This window comes from Mytilus edulis, chromosome 7, assembly GCF_963676685.1.
Source record: "Mytilus edulis chromosome 7, xbMytEdul2.2, whole genome shotgun sequence".
NCBI lineage: Eukaryota > Metazoa > Mollusca > Bivalvia > Mytilida > Mytilidae > Mytilus > Mytilus edulis.
Window position 1 is genome coordinate 58,743,578 of NC_092350.1, and position 20,092 is coordinate 58,763,669.

A 20,092-nucleotide genomic window follows, 5' to 3' on the forward strand; every position below is an offset into this window, starting at 1 on the left:
CCGCCACTGAATGGTTAAGTCTATTTTCCGGGAGCTAAAAAGTTTTGTAGAATAAGATTTAGATAAATCTTTCTATCATAAAATTCCAGGTTCCACTTGCTAAAGTATTGATTTGGGGGATCACAAATACAAAATCGTGCACTCTGACTCACCGTTTATTTTTTCGTGACTGGCATAAAGTTCCAAAAATAAGTATTCAATTTGAAGTTGCCATGTCCGCTAAAAAATTGTAAAACTTTAATGTGTCAGAGTTAAATATAATTCGTCTAAATATCATAATATACATAAACACATGTGACTGTGCCGATATGTCTTGTTACCCTCTGAATGTTTGTCAGTAGTGAAAATTAGGAGAAACAATGAATCATATAAGAATATCAATATTAGTTATATAATATAATGTTAAAATCTATTCGTCTCTTTAATAATTATTTCGACAATTTCCAGAAATATCATTTTATTATTTTTATTTTTAGCTATGTTATTAAATTAACTAACTCTCGGTGAAAAATATTCTTTTGTGGATTTTTCTAATTCCGGAAACGGTAATCATATGAAATCCGGTTTCGGTTAGTATAGTCTCCCTTAAAACTTCCTTATTTGGAACGAAGATCAGATTCAAGATGGCGACAGGTACTACCAGAAAAATAATCGTAAGTGTCGAGCCCAAAATAAACGATTTTATACCGCCAATATGTCTGATATATAGTTCCAATACGATTGTTTTATTTAAGAGAGCGTAGAAGATGTAAATCTTAACTTATGATTAACCCAAGCCACGTCATTTGACCTTAAATTTGATTTGAAAAGTAACACAGGCCATGTCGCAGCAAAAATTAGAAGCTGCTTTCAATCTGTACTGGAAATCGTTCCATGACTGTATAACAAAGTCTGAAATGACACTACCCAACCACAAATAACCCCAAACAAATTAACAATGAATATTTGCCGACCATGTTTTGAATCAGTCTTACAGGATTCTGTTTTGAAATGGGAAGTAAAAAAGAATGCAGACAGGACAAAATTGTGTTTTGTATTCAACAGATTAAATTGGTATTTAAAAAGTATGCCAGAAGAATAATGAAACTTATTTTGTTTCAATAATCATTCAATATCACATTTAGTGCAATTCAAAGATACATGTACATTCCATATATATATATATATATAAAATAGAATTGTTTAAATAATTTCCTTGTTTTACTTATGCTGATTAATTTTTGTAAATAGACCACACTTATCATCAGCTGTCTTGATTGTAAATTCAACACTTGAAACTTAAATTGACTAATTATCTTTCCACAAATGTTTTTGTTATAACCATGATCCCCCTTACTTAAACATTTGGTCAGGTGGTCAAATGTTATTTATCTATTCAAAACTATAATACCTATCCTCTTGACTTTAAGTTTCATTTAATAGAAAGCTGAATCTGACATCTGGACTGGTCAAATAGTTAGTTAATTTGTGTTATGAAAATATAAACAAACAGCTGATTGTGTTAAAACAGGTTTATGTACATGTAATATTCAGTCCATGCACATGAAAATTATAAATCAAATGATCGCATGGTTTTTCTTTAAGAATCTACATCTAAAAATTTATATTGTCACAAATGGCTATTGTTAGATTGAGAGGCTGATCCAGGGTGGGGGAGGTTATGGTGTTCTGTGGTTTGGAACCCCCCTTTTATACATACATGTAATACTGTATATATCCTGTGTTGCACCCCCCTGTTTTGAAAACGGCTGGATTCCCCTGATTGAGATGTCAACTGCATTTGTACTCAGTCACTTAAAAATTTCCAATATTCATTCGATAAAGCAGTTCATCTATTACATGTATTAGACCAAATTCTTTTTCCCTTTCACAGTCAGGGGTACTACTTGTACAAGTAATTTTTATTTACAGAGTTTCATTAGTCCATAACTCCTGAACTCATTTTCGGCCAAAATTAAATCTTGTTTATTTCCCCCTCCCCTTTACGAACCGGTAAAATCAACACGACCTGAAAAATTTATTGGTCATTTGCAACCAATTTATTTTTTTTACTATTTTGGCTTTTCATGATACCTTTCGAAAGCTGAAGTCCACAAGGCTTTTAATTCAAGGCATTTATAAATATGCATTGAAGTGTCTAAATGATTCAGAATTTAGAAAAAAAATGGCTGGTCACACGATTTGTGATAACACGGATCCAGTCAAACTTGAAAATCTTTTTCTTTATTGTCATTATTTTGTCTGAAATTTGATCTTATTTGGAATGTTTTGAAATATGGTTTTAATATACATGATATAGTTTGTTTTGAAGTTCATGAAGTTCAAGGAAAAATCCTGTTTGATTCAAGTCACTTAAGAATATGTCTAGTCATGTACATGTATTGTGTTCATACAATATATCTCATAATCTCAACATGTTCAATAAAGTTATACATTTGTAAACTGTGAAAATTTCAATTTTTTCATGACCACAAGACCTATGACATTGGCTTGTAAAATTGCTTTCAGGCTTGTAAAATTCTTCTCTACAAGCTAACAGAATCCAACTACATCCAACTATAATTTTCAAAAAGTTGAGCTTCTGGCTTGTGGACTCAAAAGTTAAGCGTGAAGGCTTTTTCAAAGTTCATTATGACATTAACAAATAAACCTTTAGAATTTAGAAAAACCTGGTTTAAAAAATATTGAATGATATATAATGTATATAAATCTGTTATAGTAAATTTGATTAAATATACCTTGGCATTAGATAAAAATTTCTGAAACTGAGCAATACAATCCAATTATTCTGCAGCAAAAGAATTCAATGATGTGGTACAATGTATCTTAAAATCAAAATGGTGTATCTTGATGTGCTTGGTCTTTAACCTCTAACATGTCCTATCCTGTAAAAAGATAACATGTTTGATTAAAAATGGTCTGAATCATGATTTAAAATTTATCTACTTTTGAAATTTGTACAAAGACTATCTCTTAACATGTTAAAGGATGATGGCTGCAAAATCTCAAGCTTTTTGAACAACTGACTTATAAATTAATTATTTCTGTTTCATTTTGGTCTACTGTGGAGAGTTGTCTCATTGGCAATCATACCATATCTTCTTTTTTAGGCCCCATTTATTGGCATTATGTTTTCTGGTCTGTGTGTCCCTTCATTCCTCATGAACCAAAAATTGAAAGAACATTACAGACATGACAAGAGTCCTCGTTTTTATACGACAGCAAAAATTAAAAAAATTTTGGTCATATATTGGTACAATGTACAAAATGTATCACCTTGTCGTCGTCGTCTGAAGATGGATTGTTCCCGGATAATAAGTATAAGTAAATAGAAATCAATAAAATTTTAACACAATATTCATGATATTTGTGACCACAAAAGGCAGGTTGGGATTGATTTTGGGGGTTATATATATATGGTCCCAACGGTTTAGAAATAAGGGGACTAAATTTAAATCAAGTATTTATCTAGTTTCAGGACAATAAGTTGTGTATAAGTATTTCAATTGCTCTGATATTGTACCATAATGTTCATACCATAAAGTAGAAGGTTCAGATTTATTTTAAGGGTTATGGGACAAACAGTATTGTGCAATAGATTTGTTAGATTTTTGGCCACATTTATATTGTGACAAAAACCTATATTAGGTCAAAATTTGATCCCAATCCAAATTCAGACAGTATCAAGCTTGAATATTGTGACCAAATTTGCCCAAACTGTTCAGGGTTCAACCACTGCTGTCGTATAAAGCTGCACCCTGCAGAGCACCTGGTGGCGATATATATTTATAAGCCATTGAACATTTTGACGGGAAATGGTTGTCTTTGATTTTCCATACATGCCATCCTGATTAAACAATTATTTTCTTTCAAAAATTTTAATTATAACAAAAATTTAAAAAAATTGCTTTTTAATTTAAACCATATTTTATAAAATAATAAAAAGAAAAATAGGGTTCGCCCGCAAAATTTTGAATGGCACATGCACTACATGTACATGGATAAAAGAAGAGGAATCCAATTATCTGACAAAAAGTGAAAAACAAAATCAGTGACATCCTTAACTCATTCGCCCCCAAGACATTTTTGGAAAATCAGGCATTTTCGAAAATTTGCAAACATACAATGTATGCAAATTATATGCAAATGAGCAAACTCCTGATGCTGTAACTGATGCTCATCTATTAAACTACTTATTAGGATTTGGGGGCGGATGGCATGGGTGGGGGATGGGGTGGGAGGTGGAATATTTTCTCGTGGGTTTGAACCCACCCCCAGTAAAAATGGTAATTTTCCGTCTATTTTCCAATTTCAAAACAACCTTGAGAGGTGAACACTGACAAGACTGTGTTTTTTTGTCATTCAAGTATTACCCTATAGTTACAGTAGTCCATTCATGCTAGCTGGGAGTATATTGGACTTCAGTGTCTTGCTTGGGAATTATTATTGTCAAGTCAGGTCTGCCTAAATGTCCGTTTTTATGGATTTTTGACAAAACGGTGACCTAGATTTTACAGACTAGATTCCGATTGGCCATATTATACCTCGTTGTGTTCCTATACCACCTATGCATGCATATATGATAATAGTTTTTACCAACAGTCACTTCCAGTTACATAGTGGCCATCAAAAGATGTCCACCCCCACCTGATTTTAGCTACTTTTCATGTTTTTCCTATTTTGAACTCTTAAACGGCTTTCAAAGTGCCAAATTTTCATGAACAGACATCTGAGAAGAGTTGATGGACTATGAACTGCTTGGTTGAAGTCCCTGCTATCATGACAGTTCAGTTGGGGCAGTTCAAAAAAAGTATGGAGGGTCATACGGGCCATCAAATAATGGTTGTCGCCATCACGCCTACAGGCGGGATTGGGGGTTAAAGGGTTAAGACAAATATTATAATTGTGCTTTGATTATCTTATAATTTCTTTAAAAATGTTTCATTTATCATAAAAATAGCTAATTATCATGATTATATATATATAGAATATAAAAAATATCTGTAAATATCACAATATAGATCAAGATATAATGTCAAACAAGTATTTTTCTCAAAATATTTCCTGTCAGTGGTTTATGAAAAAAATCTTTGTTGAGCAAGGCTGCATGTTCCACATTTTAATTTTGTGAAAAAATGTATATCAGATGACATAAAAGCACCCTGTTTCACAGACATTCACTCACAATCACTTAACTTTGGGGTGAGTTTATACAGAATCACCTTTACTGTGCAGTGTAATCTGCCTAAATATTTTACTAAACCGTTGGAGATGCAAATAAATATAAATAAGAACATGTAGATGTGGTATGAGTGCCAATGAGACAACTCTCCATCCAAGTGGCAAGTCACAATGTGTAAAAAGTAATCAATTCTAGGTCAAAGTACAAAAATGTAGGCTCTTCAACACAAATTTGAGACTTGGCAGTTGGCTCTAACAGAACAGCAAGCTTTAAAGGACCTCAAAATGACCATTCAAACAAGAAAACCAATGGTCTAGTCTGAATAAAAAACAAGGAGCAAGAAACACTTATGAACCACACCAACAAATGACTGAACAACAGGGTCCTGACTAAGGACATATTGTATGTACAAAATGTATCATTGTTATTTTCAAGATATATCTATTTATTGATCAAGTCATGAGAAATTGTTTCACACTCAAGTGGTCATTTGTTTGTGACCATCACATGAAGATGAAAAATGTATTGTGTACATGTATAATTATAAACAAAGTACATGTATATAGGTCTTACTGGACTTGGGACTTTGAAATGCATACATGTAGCATAGTTTCTCTGCTTGAGGCTTTTATATATAAGGGCATTTTAAGCCACAAAAATGTTAGTTCTTTTTTAAAGGTTATAATAAAATTTGACACAAGTAAAATGTAATTTCTTCAAGGAGAGTGTCTCTTGAATAAGAGAGGCCACAAATTGAATATATAGAACATAAATACATGAACATTTGTGCAACATCAAAAGAAAATTAAATGCCTTGATGATTTCAGAATTCTCTTTTTTATACGACCGCAAAAATTTTAATTTTTTGGTCGTATATTGCTATCACGTTGGCGTCGTCGTCGTAGTCGTCCGAATACTTTTAGTTTTCGCACTCTAACTTTAGTAAAAGTGAATAGAAATCAATGAAATTTTAACGAAAGGTTTATGACCACAAAAGGAAGGTTGGGATTGATTTTGGGAGTTTTTGTCCCAACATTTTAGGAATTAGGGGCCAAAAAGGGCCCAAATAAGCATTTTCTTGTTTTTCGCACTATAACTTTAGTTTAAGTGAATAGAAATCTATGAAATTTTGACACAAGGTTTATGACCACAAAAGGAAGGTTGGGATTGATTTTGGGAGTTTTGGTCCTAACAGTTTAGGAATAAGGGGCCCAAAGGGTCCAAAATTGAACTTTGTGTGATTTCATGAAAAATTGAATAATTGGGGTTCTTTGATATGCCGAATCTAACTATGTATGTAGATTCTTAATTTTTGGTCCCGTTTTCAAATTGGTCTACATTAAGGTCCAAAGGGTCCAAAATTAAACTAAGTTTGATTTTAACAAAAATTAAATTCTTGGGCTTATTTGATATGCTTTATCTAAATATGTACTTTGGTTTTTGATTATGGGCCCAGTTTTCAAGTTGGTCCAAATCAGGATTCCATATATCAAGAATTGTGCAATAGCAAGAAATTTTCAATTGCACAGTATTGCACAATAGCAAGAAATATCTAATTGCACAATATTGTGCAATAGCAATTAATTTTCAATTGGAGTTATCTTTCTTTGTATAGAATAGTAGTTGATAATATATGTTGGAAATTTGCCAGACATGACTATGATGTCATTTTCTATTTTTATTTGCCAATAACTTTATGTAAATAACTTCATTGGAAATTTGCCAATATAAAATGTTGCTGATGAAGCTTTTTTTCCTTATCTTATCTAAAATGTTTTTAGATAATGTATGTTGGACATTTGCCAGACATGATTATGATGTCATTTTCTATTTTTATTTGCCAATAACTTTATGTAAATAACTTCATTGGAAATTTGCCAATATAAAATGTTGCTGATGAAGTTTTTTTTTTATTGTTTTATACAATAAGGCCAGAATTTGTTAATTTGTTGGTTTACGGATCCGCCGACCCGATTTTGCCGATTTCCAGAATAAAAATAAAATTCAGTTTTCATGCTTTTTTATTCCCGCCGACCCTTACAAATGCATTATCCCTGAAAAATAATTAAATATTCTTTTTTTTATGAAATGAAATGCATTTATCGCTATCAAAATTGATAACACTGTAATGTCTTTCTGTAGTGAAAAAATAAAACTTCCAGTTTACGTTCTAAAAATAGACAAATCAATTATAACTGACCTTGAAATGTCGTTTGCGCAAATAATTTTGCAAAACGAAACCTGTGTTTAAAACCAACTACACAATAAGTTCGTTTCCTGTATTTGTCATCATTCCGTAAGATGCATCATCTGATAGAAATAGACCTGTCCAAATGTGGACAGGTGGAAGACGTCAAGTTAAAGTACTGAATATATTAAATAATCATTTGCAATTTTCTTGTTTCATTAATAATAAAAAAATATCGTCCATTTGGATAAAAACGGGAATGCATGACAACAGATTAACCTGAAAATTATTTTCGCACGACGTTTTTATATATTTTTTTTTCTTTATCAGTTTTCGTGCTTGAAGATCATAATTCACCAAGTTTTCTGGAATTGATTAAGAGCTACGTGAATCTATTTTTCATGTTTTTGAAATGAGGATTTAATTTCGTGTTTTCGTTAATTTTGCAACCCCCCCTTTTTGTTTACGGGAAATTATTAGAATGTCATGCGATGTTTATAACAGCTGATTTCATCGAACTAAAATCTAAGAAATGATGACAAAATAGCATAACAAACATATTGTTAGCAAGGTAAAATATATATTTATTTTGCATATTTTTCTGCATGTTCTGTCTTGAAAGATATTTTTTTTCTTTCTTTTTTCCCGACCGACCGACCCGACTTTTTCATGGGTAAAATCCGTAAACCAACAAATTAAAAAACCCTGGCCTAAACAATGTATATTCACTTTTACTACCAACCAATCTTTCCCATTCATTGATAACAAGCACTTTATTTTTTATTATGTATTTAAAAGAGAAGTTATTGTTGCAAACTCCATTAGAAATTTGAATTGATATCAGTTTTGGAAAAAGGGAAACGGGGATGTGAAAAAAAAGGGGGGGGGTTCAAATTTTTCTCATTTCAGATTTCATAAATGAAAAGAAAATTTCTTCAAACATTTTTTTGAGAGGATTAATATTCAACAGCATAGTGAATTGCTCAAAGGCAAAAAAAAACTTTTAAGTTCATTAGACCACATTCATTCTGTGTCAGAAACCTATGCTGTGTCAACTATTTAATTTTAGATTTAAAAAGTTTGAAGAAGAAATCTTTAATTGATTTGTAAAATCTTGACATTTGTTTTGTGTAAAAAAAAAACCATGTAATGTCAAAAATTTGATCACAATCCAAATTCAGAGCTGTATCACCCTTGAATGTTTTGTCCATACTTGCCCCAACTGTTCAGGGTTCGACCTCTGCGGTCGTATAAAGCTGCGCCTTGCGGAGCACCTGGTTGATGTATGTGAAAATAAGATGATGTGGTATGATTGCCAATGAGACAACTATCCACCAAAATTCAAATGAAGTGAATACATGGAATATAAGCAATTATAGGCTATGGTCTTTAACAATGAGAAAAAACCCATGCCATATAGTCAGCTATGTAAGCAGTGGCAGACAAAAAAAAATAGGAATAGAATTTCGACTTTTCAATAGGTCAAGATAAACAATATTTGGCTGTGAACATACATGTACCACTGAGACTTTGTTTCCAGACTTTGAGTTTCATGTTCCAGTTGCTGAAAATCTCTGGCTATAAATCAAATTAATTCACACCTGGAGATATGTTTTCAAACCCATTGTATCTTTTGATTTACATATATACATGTACATGTACATATGTGTTATTTATGTTTTTATACATAAATTGACATAAATACATGTACTTATAATTGATGATGCTAACACAATAAATTGTTCACATTGATAGAGTTTAAGTGTGTACAAGGTTTCAATATGCACTTCATTCATATAAAAAAGAAGATGAAATCTGATTGCCAATGAGACAACTCTCCACCAGAGGCCAAAATGACACAAATAAAATGTAAAAACCAACATATAAATAATGTATGCATTAAAGAAGGAAATTTTTCCATACAAATTTAGCCATTATACCAAATGATATTATTTTTTCGTCATGTTCACATTTTTAACTGTTTTGATACAAATATTCACAAAATTGATACTTTCCCTGTCAGTCCTACAGTAACTCTCACTGTACGGAGACAGAGAGTCACTGGTCAAAATGATACGTGACAAAAAGTAACAAAATTGGTAGAACGGAAAATCCTAATTTATTAGTTTTCAAATCCTTCAAATGTATTTAATTATTCCCTTGTACAACATATTCAGTACATTATTTTAAGTCTATTTTAAGGAATTTTTTACATTTACATTATTAAACGAGGATTTATCAAATTTCTGTCATTCAAAGGGTATATTTCTTGCCAAAATGAAGGCGCTGAATTTACAAATAAACCGCATTCACAGCTATTATTTCAATATTAAATTTTGTTTGTGTCTAAGTGATGTTTGGGATGAAAATTTCAGGAACTCAATGTTCGGCTCTCCCTTGACACCATCTGTGAGTATGGTCTTGAGGAAACAATGATAGTCCGTCGGAAGGGGACGATAAATGGCTGACCCGTGTTAAGAGAGAGCCATATCTCTTGCACGTTAAAGACACCCTTGTATATTTCGAAAAAGAGTAGGCTAATGCCGCTACAAGGCAGCACTCGCACCCGCAAAGTGGAAAGGGATTTATATAAGTTGTAAAACTTGTTTCCCAATCCACTATAAATAAATATGTTTAAACTAAGTGACCTTCAGTTATACATTGATTACGTTTTGTCTTTTATATGACTTTCTATCTTATTGAATATTTATTTGTCTGTGTGACTATGTGTCCTAAATTCTTTATAAAATTAAAATTCATGTATAGATGATAAAACAAATAAAATTTTTGCCAAATATAATGTAAAAATTTAGTTCAACTTCAGTAACAGTTCCAGTAGAAATTAATCCCTCCCACTGCGGTATTCATACATGCATGTGTAAAGTGTATTATATAATGTAAGAGTAACCCTAAACAGGTAATTACAAAATGTACACCAGTAAAACACCTGTTGAAGATTTCGTCAGGTAATATTTATATACTCTGTAGTATAACTCTATCAATGGAAAGATGACTAATCATTTTACAATATCAATGTCGATTTCACTATTATATCACTGGGCCAAGTTACATGAAATTGATTTTTTTAACCTGTGAAATTGATTATGATAATTGATTTCATTCATTAGTCACCATTAATTCTTTGTGTTGGCACTAGAAGGTAATAGGTTAAGGTGCATTTTTACACATTTTCAAGAGGGGTACCCAAAGGTGTAGCAGACAGACTGATAGATAAAATTAATACTTCCTGACAATAAGGAACAAATTCTTTAAAATGTTTTCAAGTTGAATTGGAATATTCTGATTTATTTCTTATATTTTACTATTAATCAGTGTATGTAAAATTTATAATTTATATTTGAAGGTTTTTTTTGTACAAATTGCATAGAATAACTTAAAATTGAAATAGACCTTGCTTTGTAAAATTTGAAATGGTCATCATGACATGCTATATAGCTACACTTGAGAGTTTTAAGTATAAATAAATAAAACTTTCTGTGGTTATAAATATGAGATATTGCATTGACGATTGTTAGGCTAATTATAGATTCATCAGATTTATGGCTACTTAAGTAGGTTGTCAGTTTCTATTTTTTGATTGGGGATTTTACCAATTTGAGGTGGTGTGATTAACACGAGCACATGTACGTAGTGTGTTTGGACTGTCTTCCTTGTAAATGTAATTCGTGTGCTTGATTAATATACATAGATTCAGAAGAGAGACCCAAGATTAAGGTATATTCATATCCTATATTGATACATTGGTATTTCTTCAGACTTAGGATTATTGTTGTTTTGTTTGATATTGATCAATATAGGAATATTCAAAATTCCATGATGTGTATTCATAGTAGCACATGTTGTTGTTTACTACTTAGTCATGTACAATTTAGATTGACTTATTCTGAATAAGATATATTGTGTATTCTACAGTACAGTATCTGTGAGTACGGTGCATCATAGTTTATATGTGTATCATAAATGAGTGTACTTAACAGGGGCAGATCCAGCCATTTTCCAAAAAAAAAGGGGGGGGGGGTGTCAACCCAGGATATGGGGGGATTCAAACTATATGTCCCCATTCAAATACATTGATCTTCAAAATAAAAGTGGGTGTTCCAATCCCTGGATCCGCCACTGCTTAATAAATGAATATCTTATTATCATGTTTATAAGTGCTTTGAGATTTACATTTTACAGTTTTGCTGCTAGGTTGTTGATACACTTAGTTACAAAAAGAGAAAGTTGAGTTTTAAATGTTGCAGAATGCAGGTATTAAGAATGATAATGATACTAAAATGGAGACTTTATTTATCACCCTGATCAAGGAAACTTTGTGTTTCAGTTCAAATTGGGGATAAGTATTATTGATTTTTTTCATTTTTTTAGAGATTTTAAATCTTTTACAAAAAAAGTCTAAAGAACCAATTTTTAAGGGCAAACCTCATTTTATTGCAATTTCCCTGCAGATAGTCGCAAAGGAAATACAGTTAAAAGATAGATCAAAGGATAATAAAATGAAAACTTCCTTCTAACTTTCATTTTTTACTGGTATGAACATGCATATATGTACATGTATATAGTTTTATCTATAAATACAAGTAATCTTTATGTACATGACATACATGTATGATAGTTTATCCTTGTTCTGGTTCATTAATAAAAAGATTAGGGGACATTTAAGTATACCATTCATAAAATTTATGCAGATATGCAGATTATTACTTCTGCACCTATATAAACAACTGTGTATTTCATTCATGAAATTAACAACTTGTACATTGCATGCAGTCATGTGTGTAAAAATTACACCTTGAAATCAATATCAGATTATCTATATGAAAACATTGGTTTTAGGAGTAGCTTTAATTCATATGTATACAATTGTTTATTTAACACACTTTATTCTTTTTAACAAAAGATACAATATTTTTATTTCCTGTTGAATATGTTTAAAATGGTGCGTTTTAGGAAATTGGCTACTAAATTTTGAAGGGAAATATATAGATAAAATAACCTTCATTCTGTGCTTCAAGGTTCATTTTTCTGTGACATTGATCGTTTTTGTTGTATCATCAGACATGGTTTCAAATGTTACCCTGTGTAATTTAGTTTTGGTTCATTATATGCGTTTGATATTAATAGATTGAAGTCGGGAATTAAAGATTACATGATTTTAGTAAGAATCTTCATTACATAATATTGTTTATAAACTATTTTTTAACCTTAAGGTTGTTTCCAAAATTGTTCATTTCATGTTCCGTCCCTTGACTTATAAGGCAAATTGTCAATCTAGTCTTATATATTATACGTATACATACATAGATTTTTTTTCTCAGTGTAGGTATTCAGTGTTGTGCAATAAGAATTCAACACCTTTTTTTTTTACTTTGACATGCATGTTTAAATGACCTTACAATATATTTTTGAAGAAAAAAAACATAGTTTAATTTTTGATTTTTCACAAGCTATATACTTTATTGACCTCACAATTTCTTTTTGAAAGAGACATGTTTTTTTTTTTATGAAATCTAATGATAAGTACTTATTGCAAAATAATGTGTTTTGTACCTATATAAAATGTTTGTGGCAAACTGATAAACTTGTTTAAGCTACATTGCATAAAGTAATGTTACTTAAAATACTTAACTTTAAAATTTAAATTAAACAAAGCAGTTCCAGGAAAAACAGCCTGAGTTTGTAAACATGATCATATATGGAGGTGTTTTGATGTATAATACATTTAATTTTATGCTTCAGATATGAATGTGAAGTAGAAAATATGACACCTTAGTAGTTTGTTTTGGTAAACAATAGCAAATTACATCGGAAATCGTGAATCGTCTTCAAGTGTCTCAAGTTAAGTCGAAAGTACATCCTGAAATGTACACTTTGAACACGTCAATTCCTTAAAAGAAACTTTTTAAATTCATATCACTTTTGTGGAACTTTGTACATGGAATTACGTATGCAAAGAATGTCAATTTCATTCTACACTTACACATGATACATCAATTTCATTCTTACACATACAATGTACACATCATACATGTACATGCACTTATAAACACAGACATTTATTGTATGTAATTTTACAGTTTATATATATATATTTTGGGTCAGATACATGTATATGTAATAATGAGTACATACATGTATTGACCTGTTTTTCCAAGATATACTTTAATATTAACATAATATCTTTAGCTTCTTGAACATTATATAGAAAATATAGATTTGGAGAAGCTTGACCAGTAGGGAGGAGGGAGCAGATATGAATATTTATACAAAATAATTTATTTTGACTTGTTTTACATATGCTACATGTATGTTGTATAGTTATAAATATTAGATGAATCCAAAAGGGTGTTAGTCCAATGAGATTCAGGTATATTTATTTTACACCAACTTGGCATAAATATTATGGTAATTTCTTAATGATAGATTTAAATGATTTAGGGAAAAGGGGAAAGGGGGGGGGGGGGGGTATGGTCTCTTTGCAATTTGACCTTATTTTATAAAAAAAAAAAACCAAACAGATTAAATGCAGATAGAATATTCAATTATACCTAATGACTTCTTAATATACAGTATTATATAGATTGAATTGTTTAAAAGTATATTTGATATTTATATACAGGAAAAAATATATGTTATATCAAGTTAATTGAAATTAGATATTTTTGAGTCTTGCATTGACCTAACAGTGTACACATGGAAAATGATATTGTTTATTATCTTAATTCTAATCTGTTATATTATCTACAACATTCATGGCTGATGCTGAATTTACTCTGAGTAATGTTGTTTTATTAATAGCTAGACTTAATATGTTTGACCCTTGTAATGGCCAGGAAGTTGGTCAGATAACTGTAGTATACATCTGTTTGAAATATTCTGTTTTAACAAAGGTAATTACGATGCACATGTATACTTTATACATATTTGATTATGAAATGATGTAATTGAAAACAAAAACATGGATAATGTAAACAATACATGTAGCTCTATATAAACTATGCTTTAATATTAATCATTAAGTTTTACCCTAATCCTTCTGTTACGTCCTAAAGTAGGTTTCCCTTCTCTAACTTTAGATTGCCTTAATCAAATGCTATGAAACTTATACACAATGCTTTTTTTTATATATATATATAAAGAATGAAAAGAATCAGATGTGTATTTAAAAAATACAAAATATAAGATGAAAATCTTACAATGACGATATACTTTACACTAAGATGTCTTTAAATGAAATTAGATAAGCCTATTGTTTATATACATGTACAAAAATGTATGTATAAATATGCAAAAGTGATATTTTGCTTACAAATTTCTTTTCTCTTTCAGGTTTACAAAAACTATCCATGAAAGAACTGCTGGCAGACAACATACCATGAATTCCACATTTGTTTTTGGATTAATCTCTAACTTTATACAATACCATCCATTACCAAAACTATATCTGTGATGCTACGGACATGATGGGCCGGTGGGAATCATCAGGTTCTACAACTGCTGAAATAACTTTATTACCAGATAAATCTCATAGATTATCTCCCTTTGGTTACCTTCTGAACCCTGAAATAAATAGCTAGATCATGGCCAAGAAAACAGATGACCGTACATTCAATGTTAGTGTTATTGGTTTGTCGGGGACCGAAAAAGACAAAGGACCCATCGGAGTTGGAAAGTCGTGTTTCTGCAACCGTTTCATTTGTCAAGTTGCCGATAAATATTCACATGACCACATCTCGGTCTTGAGTCAGAGTGATTTTGCTGGCCGTGTGATTAACAATGATCATTTCTTATACTGGGGAGAGGTTACGAAAACTGATGATGGTTCGAACTTCACATTCCATGTAATTGAGCAAACAGAATTTATTGATGATGTTTCATTCCAGCCGTTTAAAACTGGACGAACCGACCCATACCATAAAAGATGTATCATGACAAAGGTTCAGTCAGCCGAAAAGCTGATGTACATCTGCAAAGACCAGCTAGGTAATTAGTAAATGAAATACATGTGTCTATCTCACTACATGTATATGTTAGAGGTTGACTGTTGTAAGGAAAAATGCACAATTTTTGCAATAGGGCCTAACTTGCTGCATTTTGAAAGATAATATAGTATTGGCAAGGTGAACCACGAATTTAAAAACAAATTTGATGTTCGCTTGTATGCAGACCTTGACAAAACCACAAAATATAAGGGTGTAATGTCTAAGAAAATTCTTCCTCAATTGACTGTAATCATTTTGTGAAAATTGGTGTGCACTAAAATAAATTAATCCACATGTAAAGTAGTTTTGAAAAAAATGGTGCGAAAAGCGATGGTTAGATGTTATTGAGAAAGCAATTCAAGTTCATCAAAGAGATAGCTTATCATTACATATATATATTTGATGAGAACCCTTCTTAATTTTGCAATAAATGATATCTCATATTTCTAATGTCATTTTACATGTACACTTGCAGTCTGGTATATCTTATATAAAAGTGCCTTGTTATTAAATTTCAATCTGTACTAGTAAGACTGGCGTGCAATATAGGACAATTTTTGGGGGGGTTATTTGACTCGTTAAATTTACATTTTTTATTTCATTTTAAGATTATTTGTATATGATTATTAACCATAGTACATTGGTCACATGACAATTCACATTTAACCAGTAGTGTAATAATAATATTGTATGATATTATATGATTATATCTTAATAAATTATGTATAAAAAAAACTATCTGATTAGAAAAAATAACATGTCGGTAATTTACTAAATTAATTTGCAGTTAATATGGTTAATGGAATAGAAAAAAAATATGTTTAGCACGTCTAAGTTGAACAGTCATGACAGTGAATTGACAACAAATTTCATCTGAAAATTTATGTTATTTTAAGAGCATAAATTACTTGCAATTTTACGAATTAAATTGTTTCATGTACACGTAGGTGTCTGGTATAAATACAATGAAACTGCATTCCGAACAAAATAATAAGTATTATTAACCTTCATGTCCTTGGCCAGCATTGAATTTTTGTGATAAAATATTAATTTATTTATTTGTTTTGCAATAGTTTTGACTTCTTTAGACTTTATTTCTACAGTTTTAAGTTTTACACCCATTTTGATGTTTTGAGAAAAAAATCTCTAAAAGTAACGAACAATTTGATATATTTTGAAATTATTATTTGTTTGAAAAAAATGCAGCAAAGTAAATTGAACTTTATGTCAACATGGTCAAGTGATCATTAGTGTATTTGAATTTTTTGATTTTAAACAAAATACAAAACGATCACTGAGAATAATGAACAATTTATAATAAATAACACTTATTATTTATTTTTTAAAAAAATGCAGCAATATAAATTGACCTTTATAATGAATGTCAAATGAGTGTAATTTGAGATTTTTTGATTTTTTAACAAAACACAATATTTTTTCTTTGTTTCTTTGATAGGTATGGAAACAGACAGCTCATACGAGCAGAAGATAATGCCTGATGGGAAACTGAATGTTGATGGCTTTATATGCTGTTTTGACGTGAGCCAATCACAGCAACGAACTCTTGAACATCAAGTTGAATTTGTGATTCATCTCTTGAATGGCGTATTAAAAAATAAGAAACCTGTAGTGTTAGTGACAACAAAAACTGACGAAGTAAATGAAAGATACTTAAAGGAAGCAGAAAAAATTGTGGCGCGTAAGGAGTATAAAAATAATATTCCCTTGATTGGCACTTCTGCTCATGAAAATGTGAACATTGAATTAGCATTTATGACTCTAGCACATTTAATAGACAAAACTAAAACACGGCCAAAAATAATTCCATTCAGCGAAGCTGTGAAACAGCGCAAAGAAATTCTGGATGTGGCCACTGAAGCATACAAGAGTTTGTTAAAGTTGCAAGTGTTAGATTCAAAAGCGGTTTGGTCTCCAACAAAACGGAGACTAGAAAAAGACTCTGACTTTGGGCATTATGTTGATCTTTTTGGGACTGATTCAGCAAAGCGTTTATTCAGAAGACACATTGCCTATTTACGTGAGGAGCAAATTAAGAAGCGAGAACAGTTCTTTCTCAAGAAATTGCCAGAGACAATAAACCACTTCCTTCCCGATCTCATTTCCATAAATGACAAGTAAGTTAATAAAGACATGGTGTGTTTTAAGTTACCATGGTTACAATAGTTGAAACTTGTTGAATATAATAGATTTCTACTGCATGGTCGACCATTATTAAAAATGAAATTTCAGCTCTGTTTATTATCACAGAATTAATGATATCAGATTTAAAGGTGGTTCCTTGCTTTTATTCATCTGTTTACTGACGTGTAATGGTATACCTTTGTGTATCGGTCTGTCATCAGTATGTAGTATAATACATGTAAATGTAACTCAAAAAATGCTTGAGCCAATTTTCATGAAACTTCGATGAATTGTTTATATCTAATATTGAAGTAAGCTCCCTTTGGATTTATATAAATTTCTGATTTGACATTGAGTAGTAAGAGTATTCTTTGAAAAAGCGTCGGGCGTATCATGCACTCGTAGTGCAGCTCTTTATTTTAGTTTTACTATAGGTTTGAAAAAAGATGTCGCATACATACATGTATCATCATGATCATGCATACATTGAGCAGATAACAGGACATGAATAACCAGAGCAACATATGCATTCAGTCTTAGAATTCACCTCAGTTTATATAACAAACATACATGAGAAAAGATTAGCAGGAATAGTAACCCACGCTACTAATTTTGGGTGCATGGCCCTCACAATTTTAACTAGAAAAGTTCATAGTTCTTAATTAATCTTTCAGTACTAAGACATTGACAGGTTTAGCACCTCGGTGCAAAAAATATTTCTGGAGTCTCAAGAAAAACTGTGAATAGATTTAACTGGAACTACTAAATGGAAAATTCTCTCTCAAAAAAAAAAATATACATGTATATGACACAGACATCAAGTCGATCATAGATTGAATAGATTTGCGTCTTTCATACAGGATTAAAGAAAAGCTGATATAAATAATGAAATTATTCAGATAATTAATAAATAACTATGATAGATTTATAATAAATCATTACATGTTTAAGTGAAAAAAAATAAACATTGATTTGTTATTGAAAGTTGAGCTCTTATTTCATTTTCAATGATTGTTATTTTACATCTTATTTTTTCTTTTAGACCCTGGTCTGGCTGTCAACGGTACATTGCTGACCATCCCGACTATGACACATACTTTGTAGAGGTGGCTCCTGGCGATGAAAGCTGGAAGTCAAAACAAGATTTTGTAGAAAATTACTCAGAGACAAGAATTCCTTTTGACCTGCTCAACTCCTCTGATGCCGAAAAATGTTTCCGAAATCATCTTGATAATCTTCAAGCTGAATACAGAAAATCACAGTGAGTTGCGTCATACAGACATGTGTATAAACCCACATAAACATATAAGTGTGGTTCCAGTTACCGTATCTTCCCTTCGTTTTAGTTTTAATAATAGCCTGTACCCTAAAGATTCACTTGTCATTTTTCAATTAGCACTTTTAAAGTCAGAATGAATTAAAGGTCTTTAATTAACATTTATCTATTTATGGTTTAAAGTCTGACAGGTGTCTACAATTAACAATGTATTTCAAACTTTAAAGGATTACATAATATTAAGAAATGATAAAAATTGCTTATTTTACACAACAAATTTATTTTCGTAGTTCTTGTGTCAGTGTGTTATCACTGGTTATTTCCCTTTATAAATGAAAAATTGCCAATATTGTTGTTTTACACACTCATGTGAAAATAAATCTCATTAAGTTTCTAAGAAAACTAAAAGTCAACAGGGTTGAATTAGAACTTTGACTCTTGCATATTTTGTATGTGTCCCATTCACCTTTATTTATTCATCAGTGTTTTCCTAATAGATATTTGATTTACAACCATTTACAGCTGATTTCCTAATGTTTGTAAAGTTAAACTTTGGTTGGCTTGCTTGCTTTGTTTGTATACTTGTTTATACAAGCTTTGTAAATAAGATTGACATCTTTAAACAATTTATATAGGCATTGCTCAACCTGTATATTTCATATTTGAATTTAATTGGGTGTTATCCTAATGATTGTACAATATACAAACAAAGCCAGCAAGCTAACCAAAGTTTTGTTCTACATGCATTAGGAAATTAGCTGTAAATGATTTTGGTATGTTAATGAACCTCTTTTTAAGTTAATATTTTCTTCCTCACATTATAGATTAAAAAAGAAATTCAAAATAGCTCTAGAAGAAAACCAACATGTGATACCAGGAAAAGGCTTAGAAGAAACCTACATATTTTTCGTAGGGAAAGAATGTTACAATGACCTTCTAAGTCAGGAACGAGAACAAGTCTATGAACAACATCAAGGGGAACTTAGACAAAAAGCCAAGTTAGAATTTCAGGAATTATTATGGGAGAAGTTAGAACTTTTTATCCGTATGATCGGTACCAGTGATACATATACACAAGAAGATATCAAATCTATCACAAAGGATATAGAAGATGACTTAAGGTAACTCGATTATCATTGGGCAAAAAAAATAATAGGTGTGATTACTAACTGTCACTCAACTGAACCAAGTTTTACACAATATTTGTTGACAAGTTTCAGCATCAAGTTACAGTTGAATAAAAAGAACATTGTTGCAAGAATAAAACAAGTGAAAATATAATTTGACCAATATCGATAAAA

At 30.9% G+C, this 20,092-nt stretch overlaps 1 protein-coding gene across 27 annotated transcripts in view; it reads left to right on the forward strand.

Moving 5' to 3' along the window:
- Positions 1-551: 551 nt before the first annotated feature.
- The window catches only part of LOC139481910 (rho GTPase-activating protein 190-like), an 86,854-nt gene continuing 67,313 nt past the window's right edge, over positions 552-20,092 (forward strand). For 14 of the 27 annotated variants that reach the window (XM_071265428.1, XM_071265430.1, XM_071265431.1 and 11 more), the window contains exons 1-5: positions 560-653; positions 14,721-15,374; positions 16,830-17,508; positions 18,558-18,776; positions 19,616-19,912. In XM_071265428.1, coding sequence (XP_071121529.1) covers positions 14,972-15,374; positions 16,830-17,508; positions 18,558-18,776; positions 19,616-19,912 — 1,598 coding nt within the window. In that variant the 5' untranslated portion in view covers positions 560-653; positions 14,721-14,971. Of the gene's footprint in view, positions 654-10,921; positions 11,106-14,720; positions 15,375-16,829; positions 17,509-18,557; positions 18,777-19,615; positions 19,913-20,092 lie in introns of those variants that run through there. The other 13 variants (XM_071265429.1, XM_071265436.1, XM_071265453.1 and 10 more) reach the window with 5 other exon arrangements.